The 12446-nt window shown below is 41.2% G+C and overlaps 1 protein-coding gene across 4 annotated transcripts in view; it reads left to right on the top strand.

Moving 5' to 3' along the window:
* DPP10 (dipeptidyl peptidase like 10) overlaps positions 1-12446 on the top strand; it is a 665816-nt gene that overhangs the window by 384410 nt on the left and 268960 nt on the right. For all 4 annotated transcript variants that reach the window (XM_064156282.1, XM_064156301.1, XM_064156292.1 and 1 more), the window contains one exon: positions 5511-5606. In XM_064156282.1, coding sequence (XP_064012352.1) covers positions 5511-5606 — 96 coding nt within the window. The remainder of the gene's footprint in view (positions 1-5510; positions 5607-12446) is intronic.

Consider the following 12446-nt stretch of genomic DNA (forward strand, 5'->3'; position numbering starts at 1 on the left):
AGAAAAGTCAGTAAGGAGTTTGGTTTAATACTATACGACACTACATCAGTGTTAGTTTTATTTGCTAAGTTACAAGGTAAATTTTATGAAGTGTTTAGACTACTTTAAACTGCAAAAATAATATCCAGTAAACTCATGAAAAGTAACAAGGCTGTTAAGTTCTGCTTTTGTAGTCCTCTAGTTCAGTAACCACAGACAGGTTTGTCATTTTGCAGTTACTGAACTGTTAGTCTGATGCGTGGTTAAGAAGTAGCCGTTTAATTTTTACCAGTTGATTTTGTTTGTGTCTTCTGTCATCTGTGTTCACTTTTTATACACAGTAGATCAAAATGTAGACATCTCTGGGAAATAGTGTGGGGACATATTAGAAATATGATTCCTTCAAGGAATAATGGAGTAAAATATAAAATGGAAATAAAAAGAGGTAGTAGGCTAGTCGGGAATAAACATAAAGTGGAAAAAGACAGTCTTTACAGGAAAAAGGATTTTGTGAAGTACTAATCTGTGCTTGTGCTCAGGTATCGTGGAAGGCCAGGAAAGGATACTGTGTTCAGCTCTGGGTTCCTCACCTTAAGACCTCTTGGAATGAGTCTAATGGAGGGCCACAAAAATGATCAGGCAGGTGGAGCACCTCTTTTATGAAGACATGCTGAGAGAGTTGGGGATGTTCACCCTGGACAAGACTCCAGGGAGAACTTACAGTGACCTGTCAGGACTTAAAGGGAACCTACAAGAAAGCTGGAGATGAACTTTCCCAAGGGCATGTAGTGATAGACTAAAGGGTAATGGCTTTAAACTGAAAGAGGATAGATATATATTAGATTCAAGGAAGAAGATTTTTACTGTGAGGATGGTGAAACACTGGAACAGATTGCTGAGAGAAGTTGTGGGTGCCCCCTCCCTGGAAGTGTTCAAGGTCATGCTGGAAGGGACTATGAGCAACTTGGCCTAGTGGAAGATATCCCTGTCCAGGGAATGCCTCTCCCCCAAAAGGGATTTTAACTAGGCGAGCTTTAAAGTCCCTTCCAAACCATTCTATGATTATCCCAGTAGAGTGTTTTGAGAGTTCACTTGATGTGTAATTCATCTTGCTACATAGAAATTAGTAATTTTGAACACTTTAATTACTCTCTTAGAGTCTTTTGATGTCAAATTAACATTAAAAAAAAAAGTTATACTCCATGAGGTATCGATAGGGTGGAAAGCTAATGTCAGGGATCACAAATGAGGTTCTATTTTGGTAATGACTTAGCACTAGGAAAAAAATCCTTCTCAACATTATAGTAAAGTTACTTCAAGATGCCTGTTGTTTTTTTTTTCCATTTAGAAGTGCAAACAGCAATTTAAAAAGTTACTTTAAAATCCAATTTATGCCAAGATTACTTGGCAGGCACATGAATTAAATGGAAGACAGAGTGCAGAGCCAGTGTAGCTTTCTTCTCTGCTAGGCTTTTTCTGCACACTGTACATTGTTTAGTGATCTTTATGAATAAAAACATATAAAAATCAGTGAAAACTAACCTATCTTGGGTAAGACAATTCTTGGCAGCATAACAGTTTGTGTGAGGTTGATTGATAGTAGGCAAACTTGCAGGATGTAAGGGGTCACAATAAATAGAAACAAACTCAAGAAAGGTTAGAAAAGGAGTCCTTTTGGGACCACAAACAGTGTCAGGACTAGGGCATGTTGAATCGGAGCAGGTGATGGAAAACAGCTTGTTCAGAGGTGGTTGTCAGCAAGGTTATGGAGAAAGGGGAAAATGGACATATGAAGATTTGATGCTGTTAAGTTAGAAGTAGTGTTTTGATGGAAGGAAATGTGTTTGTGGAGCCAAGTAGTGTACCTATAACAACATGTGAGTAGAAACTCAGTGTGTGGCAGGAGCAAGAGCTAACAAGATCCCATGATATGTAAACAGAGGGATTAGATAGAAATCAAGAGAGATAATGTTACTCTGAATTAAAGCTCTGGTAAGACTGCAAGTGGAATGCTAGGTCCCATGCTGGACTTGGAGACTGAAAAAAAGCCCCAACAGGCTATTTTGATCCCTGGACAGTAGGAAGAGGGCAAAAAGCTTATTTAAGGATTAGAAGGTTTGTCTAATAAGAGAGGATTTGAACAACTCTGCATGCTTAGCCTTATAAGACATCAAGTACAGGAAAAGTTGATTATGATGAGTAAGTGCTTACTGGAGACCTGCTGAGACCTGGGAGGGAGGTGCATGCAAATTGCAGCAGCACTGTGGAATGAGCAGCTGTGATAGCTTTGTGTCTATTGTAAATTTGATATGCATTAGAAAGGAGTTTCTCTTCAATACAGCAAGGATGAACCTTATTAATACTAACTGAAGTGGCTGCAGCAGGCACTGCTGACATTTAAAGGCAAAACAATCTTACTGTTGATTCCAGTGAGCTTTCAGCTTTTCTGATTGAGAAACTTGCCTAAATGGAGACCAATACCAAAACTATGATTGACTTTTTTTCACTGTGAAAGGGTCACCTTTTCATCTGAAATGTATTACAGGATATGACCTTTACAAAGCACATTTCTTTGTTAAAAAAGTGCTGGTAACATAATGGGTCAGCATCAAGATAACAAGATTGTTCCTTGACCGCTGTGATTTAGGTATTCTTTATCTGTGAGTCTAACGTCAGTGGAGCTGTTTGATATCAGCAGCTTGTAAGGGCAAAATCTGAGTAATGAGAAGTTCCTCTATAGAGAAGGTGGATCTGACACATTGGAAGGAAAAGCTCACAAGAGCAGAGAAATACTGCAATAATCAATGCCAAACCTTCCCAATGATGATAAAATGATTAAAAGACCTGGCTGAACATCTGTCTGGTTGATTGTGTAGGAAGCACATAGGTGCATATTTTTTTTGCCAGTGCACAGGCATTGTATAACAGCTTTTGGCAGCTGCTGTTCTCCTGAATAGCCCAAAGCAGTCAGGTGAAGTGCATAGCTACTATCAGTGAATATTCATTGGAAACTTTGTGTTCTGACAGCAAAACTTTTGCTTTAATAATACCTCTGATGTCACGTTAGTGTGACAGTTCACTGCTGAATTTCTGTTGCTTATTATTTGTTTAACCTACTGCACAAGAAAAGTGGAATTCAATAAAGACTCTTTTGTTTCCTCTTCTGAAGCATGGAGATGATTTTAGTAGCTGACAAATTTTTTTTAGTGGTGTTGTTTTGGAAATTAATGTTGACTATGTTCAGAAGCACAATATTCCTGGATTCTATCATGTTTGGGATGAACACAAGGCTGCTAGCCATATTCTCTGTTTTGCTTACCATAGAATCATAGAATCAACCAGGTTGGAAGAGCCCTCCAAGATCATTGTGATGCTTTGGATGTTACCCACCACCCACACTTTGGAAGAATCACCCAGACTAGGTTCAGTCTATCTGGGAACTGAATGAAGCTTTTTATTTACAGCTTAGCACAATATACAGTATCACAGTATCACCAAGGTTGGAAGAGACCTCACAGATCATCAAGTCCAACCATTTGCCACAGAGCCCAAGGCTAGACCATGGCACCAAGTGCCACGTCCAACCTTGCCTTGAACAGCTCCAAGCAGATATCTACAATATATATAGACATGTACAAGTTAAACAAGTAATACAGAGACACAACAGCCCTCCCAGAAACCTGAGTCCTCAGGAGGGGCTCTCAACCACCCTTCCACCTTTCCCCCACCCCTCTACCTTACCTCAGACTTTGCCTTATGCTCAAGGTAGTTTGGAGGGTTGGCCAGGGGGGGTTAGGAAGCAGATGGATTAGTCACACAGACAGCAGGTTAGGTTAGTGAGACAAGTTCAGCCCAAAGCCCAGAGAGAGACTCCCTTATCTATATTTATGTTCTTGTTCTTGTACATCTCAGCAAGCCTATGAGTGCAGTAGACATCACCATTGTTTCCTTTTCACAGCCTGTAATATAATTCTTCTCACCCAAATATCCCAGCTAGGCTCAAACTAGCACAATCAGCCAGTCTAACCTACCACCCAGCCCTGTCCAGTCATGAGAGAGCAAGCACAGCCTATGAAGTGTGCATGTAGAACTGCTACTTTTTTACATTTTGATTTGTGGAATGGATGATATTCGTTCCAAATTTTCTCACGGGAGGGTTTTCATTAGTTTCTGTCTGTATGAGGTGATCAGTAAGGCCTATGCCCTTTGGCTGTCACGTTTTATAAGCAAGCTTATGGTATAGAGCTGTGGGAAGAAGGAGTTTTGACACTATAATTCCAATGTAATAAATAGTCAAGCTCTACATTCTTTGGTTATCCTATTCAGCTGGTGGCCAGTCACTAGTGGTGTCCCTCAGGGATCTGTGCTGGGCCCCATCCTCTTTAACATCTTCATAGATGATCTGGATGAGGGCATGGAGTCAGTCATCAGCAAGTTTGCAGATGACACCAAGCTGGGGGCAGATGTGGCTGGGTTGGAGGGCAGAAGGGCTCTGCAGCAGGACCTTGACCGCCTGGACAGATGGGCAGAGTCCAATGGGATGGGGTTCAATAGCTCCAAGTGCAGGGTGCTGCACTTTGGCCACAACAACCCCATGGAGAGATACAGGCTGGGGTCGGAGTGGCTGGAGAGCAGCCAGACAGAGAGGGATCTGAGGGTGCTGATTGATACCCGCCTGAACGTGAGCCAGCAGTGTGCCCAGGTGGCTAAGAGAGTCAGTGGCATCCTGGCCTGCATCAGGAATGGTGTGGTCAGCAGGAGCAGGGAGGTCATTCTGCCCCTGTACTCTGCACTGGTCAGACCACACCTTGAGTACTGTGTTCAGTTCTGGGCCCCCCAGTTTAGGAGGGACATTGAGATGCTTGAGCGTGTCCAGAGAAGGGCGACGAGGCTGGTGAGAGGCCTTGAGCACAGCCCTATGAGGAGAGGCTGAGGGAGCTGGGGTTGTTTAGCCTGGAGAAGAGGAGGCTCAGGGGTGACCTTATTGCTGTCTACAACTACCTGAGGGGTGGTTGTGGCCAGGAGGAGGTTGCTCTCTTCTCTCAGGTGGCCAGCACCAGAACAAGAGGACACAGCCTCAAGCTGCGCCAGGGGAGATTTAGGCTGGAGGTGAGGAGAAAGTTCTTCACTGAGAGAGTCATTGGGCACTGGAATGAGCTGCCCGGGGAGGTGGTGGAGTCGCCGTCCCTGGAGCTGTTCAAGGCAAGATTGGACGTGGCACTTGGTGCCATGGTCTAGCCTTGAGCTCTGTGGTAAAGGGTTGGACTTGATGATCTGTGAGGTCTCTTCCAACCCTGATGATACTGTGATACTGTGATAAGGAGATGATATTTTGGGTCTCTGAAGCTTCACTGAATTAAAACAAATGTTTTCTTGTAGCAGAAAAAATAATCAAAGCAAGGTATTGTTGCTGTTTCTGACAGGATTTTGAACTGTTCATTCTGCTTCTGTAATTCCAACATTTTACAAACCGCGCTGACTGTATTTGTTTTTAATGACTGTCTGAAGTGATTTTGTTATGTCTGTTTTAGATGAACTTGCAAATTCATCAGAAACCAGGTTGTCCTTGGAGGACCTCTTCAGAAAAGAGCTGATAGCTCACAATCCAGAAGCCAAATGGATTAATGGTAAGTGCAAAAACTCTCACATCATTTGAAACTGGGGAATAATTTTGAGTGCTGAGCAATACCACTCTCCAGACGCTGAGGAAGAATCAGTTAAAATTTCAGACTTTGGAGGCTGGCCAGTGTCCCACTTTCCCTTGTAGTTGTGAATCATGTCTGTTTCATTAATTTTTGAAGTGCCTTTCTAATTTTAAAGATTCCTCTAGTAGAAACCCACTAAAATTTTCTTTTTATGCTACTGACTCCGTTGGAAGCAGCGATGAAGAATTGTTTTTAAGAACTGGATGTTGTTTATAGCCTCACAAAAATACCAATTTCAGAAAATTCAATTTTCCTATTAGTACCCTGAATTCTGGGATTTGAGAACTGGTTCAAATTCCTCACGTTTGGAATGGATTTTTAAATATTTCAGTATACTTCTGCAGCTCTTATAATTTCCTGATGTCTACAAGTTGTATTTTAGTATTCCACTTTAAATGATTGATAAGTTCTCTGCAGGGTCAGAGAGAATTACGTAGTTTTATTGCAAGAAAGAAAAGAAATTCAAATTTCTTTCTGTCAGCTCCTTGGACTCCTTTTCTCTTGATCACATGGGTTGTTGTCATTACCTGGTATCCCATGCCAGCTCTGGGTGGCAGGAGAAATCATGCTAAGATTCATATATTCCCTTGGACTAAATAAAAGCAAACTGACAGAAAATGGATGATGAATTGGATTTGTTAGAGCTAGTGAAAACTCTCAGCAATGGACCAGGGCAGAAGTAAAATGGATAGAAAAAGGAGAAGAAAAAGGAGAGAGATATTTAAGAAGTAAAAGAAAGATATCACCACCTGTGACTCCCACAAGGTCTCATGGTCACAGTCCAGGTTGGTTGTGGGTGTGCATTCCAGCAGGGTCTTCTGTAGTAGATGCAACAACCTAGACCTAGTTACAACTGCTGCCTCCTCTTCCTCAGGGGAAGGAGTCCTCACACTCTTTTCTCACTCCAGTATGGAGTCCATCCCATAGGAGACAGTCCTCCACAAACTTCCACTGTCCTTCACACAGGCTGCAGTTCTTCATGAACTCCTCCAGTGTGGATCCTTTCCACAGGGTATAGCAGCAAGAGGCTGCTGCAGCATAGGTCCTCTGCTGCAGCATAGGTCCTCTGCTGGGTCACGACTCCTGCCAGCAAACCTGCTCCAGTGTGGATTCCTCTCTCCATGAGTTTATAAGTCCTGCCAGGGACCTGCTTTAGCAGGGGCTGTCCAATGGGGTCACAGCCTCCTTTTGGCACCCAGCTCTCTGTTGTGAGGTGCTTTGAAAATTCCCAGTTTGGTCAATGAAATTGGTATCCCAGATAATAAATGAAATGAGAAGCCTCATTTCTTCTTCCTGCTTCTGGTTTTAAGGTTGAAGATTATATTTTCTTTCCTGATATGGTAGCATTGCCATAGTGGCATTATATGCATAGAGAATTAAATATAGAGCAAAATTCAGTATTCATTTCTGTGGAACTGGAGGGGAGCATTTGGTACTTTGGTCATTGGCAAGGTAAGTACTTCTGGACTCTGCAGAGGAATATTTTAGTAGAAATTATGTAGCTACTCACTACTGGGTTTTTCTCCTCTTGGATTGGCATCATTTGTATCCTTCTGAATTACCATCTTCACCTCCTGAGTAGAGATGGGAATAGAGATTGAAGAAGTGATTCCTGCAGTAAGCAGTTTCTGTAGGGTCTAGAGAATATTTTGTAGAAAAATAGCTAATTATAGGACTTCAAGTGCCATATGAAGCCTGGTGTTCCTAGGTAAGGTCTTGTATTTAACTGCTGCTAGCTAATGAAACTCCATACCAATGTTTGAATAACATTATCTTCCAAATACAGTGTTGCTTCTTCCTTGTTTGCAAGCTCCTCCACTACAGAATTCATCCCAACGTAGTTATTTCTAGTGTACTCTTTAATAAGAAAAGCTCCTGCATACAGAAGTTTTTACAGTCCATTTGCTGTTCTGCTTGAAACTGACTCCACAGTTTTATGTACTTGCCACCAAAGTTAATAATTATGCAAATGTTGAAAGCTACAGAGGAAATGTTGTTCTTTATCTGAGATAATCAGCTGTTGCCAAAGAAAAGAAAAAGAATTCTGAGCTAGCTTTAAACGTGACAAAATGTATTAATATTTAATTTAATTTGAACATGTATCTGTGCAGGCATCTTTCAGATTTCCTCCTCCCTTTTTTTTTTCCTTTTACTTCACAGGCAATTTTTAAAAGCTCTAGCTTGGATTTTTGTCCTTTTTTTTTATTATTATTTTTGTGGTAAGCATTTGCAAAGAGAAGGAAAATATGAATGATGGATAATGTTTTTCCTGAAAAGAATAAGGTAGTAATTGACTAAGCTTTTTCAGTTATAAATCCAATCTCTTCAACTGTTTAAAAAAAAGGCCATAATGGAAAGCATACACAAGCATCATTCACATTGTTCCACATTATCTAAAAGAGCATTTGATTTCAGAAAGCCTTCCAGTTGCTTGGCATCATTTCAGAGATGTTAAATAGGAGTCTACCTTCCCTTCTAGATCTTCTGGCTTTACAGTAGGAAATGAGAATTTGGGGGTAGTGGAGTCACCATCCCTGGAGGTGTTCAAGGAAAGACTGGATGAGGCACTTAGTGCCATGGTCTAGTTGACTGGATAGGGCTGGGTGCTAGGAATTGGATGATCTTGGAGGTCTCTTCCAATCTGGTTGATTCTATGATTCTGTGATTCCTATGATTTAATGTGTTTGGGTTTTTTTAAAGATGATAATGAACCACTGTGTCCCAAGTCAGATATAGGATCATAGAATCATAGAATCAACCAGGTTGGAAGAGACCTCCAAGATCATCCAGTCCAACCTAGCACCCAGCCCTAACTATACATTATATTATCATTATATATATATAATTGTATATTATATTAATTTATATATAATTATATATTATATTAATTTATATATAATTATATATTATATAATTGTCATATGTATAATTATATATTCCATTTTAATTAATTATATATAATTATATTTTCACTCTACCTCGAGAACAGTATTAAAGACGTAGATGTCTGGTTTTGTTTTTACTGAAGCTCTTGAATGTTTGGGGTTTTGTTTGTTTGTAATGTTTCCACATTTCCTGCCTTAGTTCCAGCAGAGGAATGGCTTTCATTTTCTGAGTAATGTATACAAGGTGTGAGGTGAGCATCTTTATTTAGTTTCACATCAGTACACATGGCAGTTTTATCAACATGGAAGAAAGAAGAATGGGTGATGCTACCCCCTTTGAATATGAGTGAAGCTTGGGGAGTGGTTTGTGAAGGAATTTATTCTCCCCAAATCACAGTGTGTTTTACACATATTTATTGTATTTAGTAGTCTCTCTCTCAAAAAAAAAGGCCCAAGGACCCAGTGGCTTCCCATAGATTTATTTTAGGTTGTCCCTGGTAGCTTTCTCATGCTGTATGCTGCCCTTATCACCTGGGAAGTGAAATGTGTTGGCTGCAGCCTTTGTTTGAGCTGGTGCTTGCCTTGATTCTCTGTTGGCTCTTGTCTTTCCTGAAAAAGTAAGTCTGGAAAACTTGACATGAAGATGGTTGAAATTGCTTTAAAATCTGTGAATGATGAAACTGGAAGTGGTTTGAGAAGCAGAGCTCAGATGCTATACCACCTCTGCTATGATTTAAAGCATTCAGCACTTTTTAGAGGAAGCTTTTCCTGTGCATGTGACGCAAATATGAACTGTATTTATCAGAGCTGAGCATGTTGAGATGTTAGCTAGTGGGTATAGGTCAAGTGCAAGAAATCAGTCCATCACTGAGCAGTAAAAGGAAATATATTCTACTCCAGAAATCTAATGCTGAATTGGAATCGATAATCAGACAAATAGGCCAGGCTGGATGAGGCTCATCTAGGGTAGGGTGTCCCTGCCCATGACAGGGGGATTGGAACTAGATGATCCTTGTGGTGCCTTCCAACCTGACTGATTCTGTGGTTCTATAAATATCTCTATTAGATTTGTGTATCTATATAGGTTGGTATTACACTTGTAATTTATACATGTAAAGGGTGAGTGCCAAGATGATGGAGCCAGGCTGCTCTCAGTGATGGCCAATGACAGCACAAGGGGCAATGGGTGGAAGCTGATATAACATTTGGTGGGGCAGCAGCAGGCATGGACTTCAGAAGGCTTTTCCCCAGTGAAGACGTTTGCTTGCACAACTTGTACACTTATATACACTTAAAGTTCTATTCATACGGCAGTCTGCAGATAGTCTTCAGATCACACCCTTCACTCCCCATGCATACTAATTACATTGATTAATTAAATCAGACCTATGCCTGCATTCCTTCTGTTCACACTTCCATTTATCTTATCTACCATCTACACGCAGGTGACACACCATTGTTTCATACTAAACTGAAATATATCACTCCCATAAGCTGAGGCATAGGAAGTTCCATGTAAACATGAGGAAGAGTTTTTTCACTGTGAGGGTGGAACAGGCTGCCCAGGATGGTTCTGGAGTCTCCCTCTCTGGAGATTTTCCTGACCCACCTGGATGTGTTCCTGTGTGATCTGGTATAGGTGATCCTGCTCTGGCAGTGGAGTTGGACTGGATAATCTTTTGGGGTCCTTTCCAGCCCCTAACCTTCTGTGGTTCTGTCGTCCTGTGAATTTATGATGGATATCAAGAGATGATTTTTTATTTCTGTTCTTTAAATGAGATGAGAATCTGAAGTCGCCAGGTTGTAATGCAGCCATTGTGCAGAAGTGCATTTTTGGTGTAGCAGGAGCTGTGTTTGACATTCAGGTATTTAGGCTGTGATATTATGCCTTAATGTTCTATCAGGGACTCTAGGAGAAGGGAAGAGGGATATGTACAATGGAGATTTTGCCAGGTCTGCATATAGATTTCATTATTTATCTGAATCTGTCTGTGCAGAACCTGAAGCTGAAAGCCAGGGCAGGGAGTTGTTTTGTTGCCTGTGGTTCGGTGTGAAGGGTTTATTACTGAAAAGAAGCAGAGGGTGGTTGGACTTTGATTCCTCATGTAGGGAAAATCAGCACACAGAAGAGCAAATTAAAAAAAATCTGGATAACAGTGCAGTGTTTGAGAGCTTTTAGCTAAATTTCTTTTGTGAAAGTCTAGCAGTGGTGTGAATTACATGGCTGCTTTTTGCTGAGTCTGATGATTAAACTTTGGAAAATCTGCAGAAGATTTGAAAAGATCCATAGACTGTCTCCAGGCTGGCTACATTTCTCACAGAAACTGCTAAAAAGCAGAATGAAGGCTTTGATTAATACCATTCTACTGATTCCTTAAAACAGCTTGTTAATAGGATTTAAGCAATGTTGTTGTGAAATGGATTGAATAATTCAATTCTCTCATTAGGACGAGGGAGGTTATTCTTCCTCTGTACTCAGCACTGGTCAGGACACACCTTGAGTACCTTGTACAGTTCTGGGCTCCTCAATTCAAGAGAGATGTTGAGGTGCTGGAATATGTCCAGAGAAGGGCGACAAAGCTTATGAAAGGCCTGGAACACAAACCCTATGAGGAGAGGCTGAGGGAGCTGGGGGTGTGCAGCCTGGAGAAGAGGAGGCTCAGGGGTAACCTCATTGCTATCTACAACTACCTGAAGGGAGGTTGTAGCCAGGTGGGGGTTGGTCTCCTCCCAGGCAACCAGCAACAGAACAAGGGGACACAGTCTCAAGTTGTGCTGGGGGAAGTATAGGCTGGATGTTAGGAGGAAGTTCTTGCCTGAGAGAGTGATTGGCATTGGAATGGGCTGCCCAGGGATGTGGTGGAGTCACCATCCCTGGAGGTGTTGAAGAAAAGCCTGGCTGAGGCACTTAGTGCCATGGTCTAGTTGCCTGGCTAGGGATGGGTGCTAGGTTGGACTGGATGATCTTGGAGATCTCTTCCAACATGGTTGATTCTATCATTCTATGAATGAAGGCAACTGGGGCTTTATTTTACACTGATGCTGAGGATTTTCCTGCTTCCCTGGATGTAGATGGGTAATTGGCCATTCAGGTGAAGTTGTGGAGGTACTTCTGGTACCTTGTATGCTTTGGTGCAGGAATTCTGGCTTCTCAAACAATAGCCAATCTTAGATTAGAAAGGTTTCATATTCTTGTTGGTTTGAGTTTTTTTATGGGATGATTGCTGTTGGGATTTTGTTTGGTTATTTTTTTGTTCCTTATTATAAAGTTTAAGTGCAGTAGTTCTTTGGTTTGATTTTCTATTAGTTTCTTTTGTTAGAGAATGAATTTATTCTTAAACATGAAGCATGCATGTAAAGTAGGAGATAATAGTATGAGGTTCTTGAAGCTACAAAAGTGTTAATGTGAACAGCAAATAGAAACTGAAATCAATTATACAGCATTGTGAGTAGGATTGCAAATGATAAAGCATGAAATAATTTGGATTGCAGCTGTGCGTGAATTAACACACTCCCTAAAAAAACAGAGTGGGGAAAATCCTATACATTCTTCTGCATGGAAGTGCAGATTTCATCTCATATCTCTAGGGGTTCATCAGGGGAAAAAAAAGGCCTTTTCATCAATAATATTATCTTTTCATCATAGTTTTCTTCCATGAAGCAGAGATGCCTTTGTGCTTCATATTCAGAGATTCGTCCTTGCAAGTGGATCTTGCCTGTTTGGATGTTGTGGCTCTGCAGCTGTAGGACTGTCATCAGGGTGACAGCAGAGCTCTCCCCAGTTGAGGAGGCAGCCAAAGGATTATTGGTCCTTACATCTTCTAATTCACCACCCTGAGGATGAGTAGTTGTATAGCCTATTTCTCAGGAAGGTGCT

The sequence above is a fragment of the Pogoniulus pusillus genome, chromosome 2, assembly GCF_015220805.1.
Source record: "Pogoniulus pusillus isolate bPogPus1 chromosome 2, bPogPus1.pri, whole genome shotgun sequence".
Classification (NCBI taxonomy): Eukaryota; Metazoa; Chordata; class Aves; order Piciformes; family Lybiidae; genus Pogoniulus; species Pogoniulus pusillus.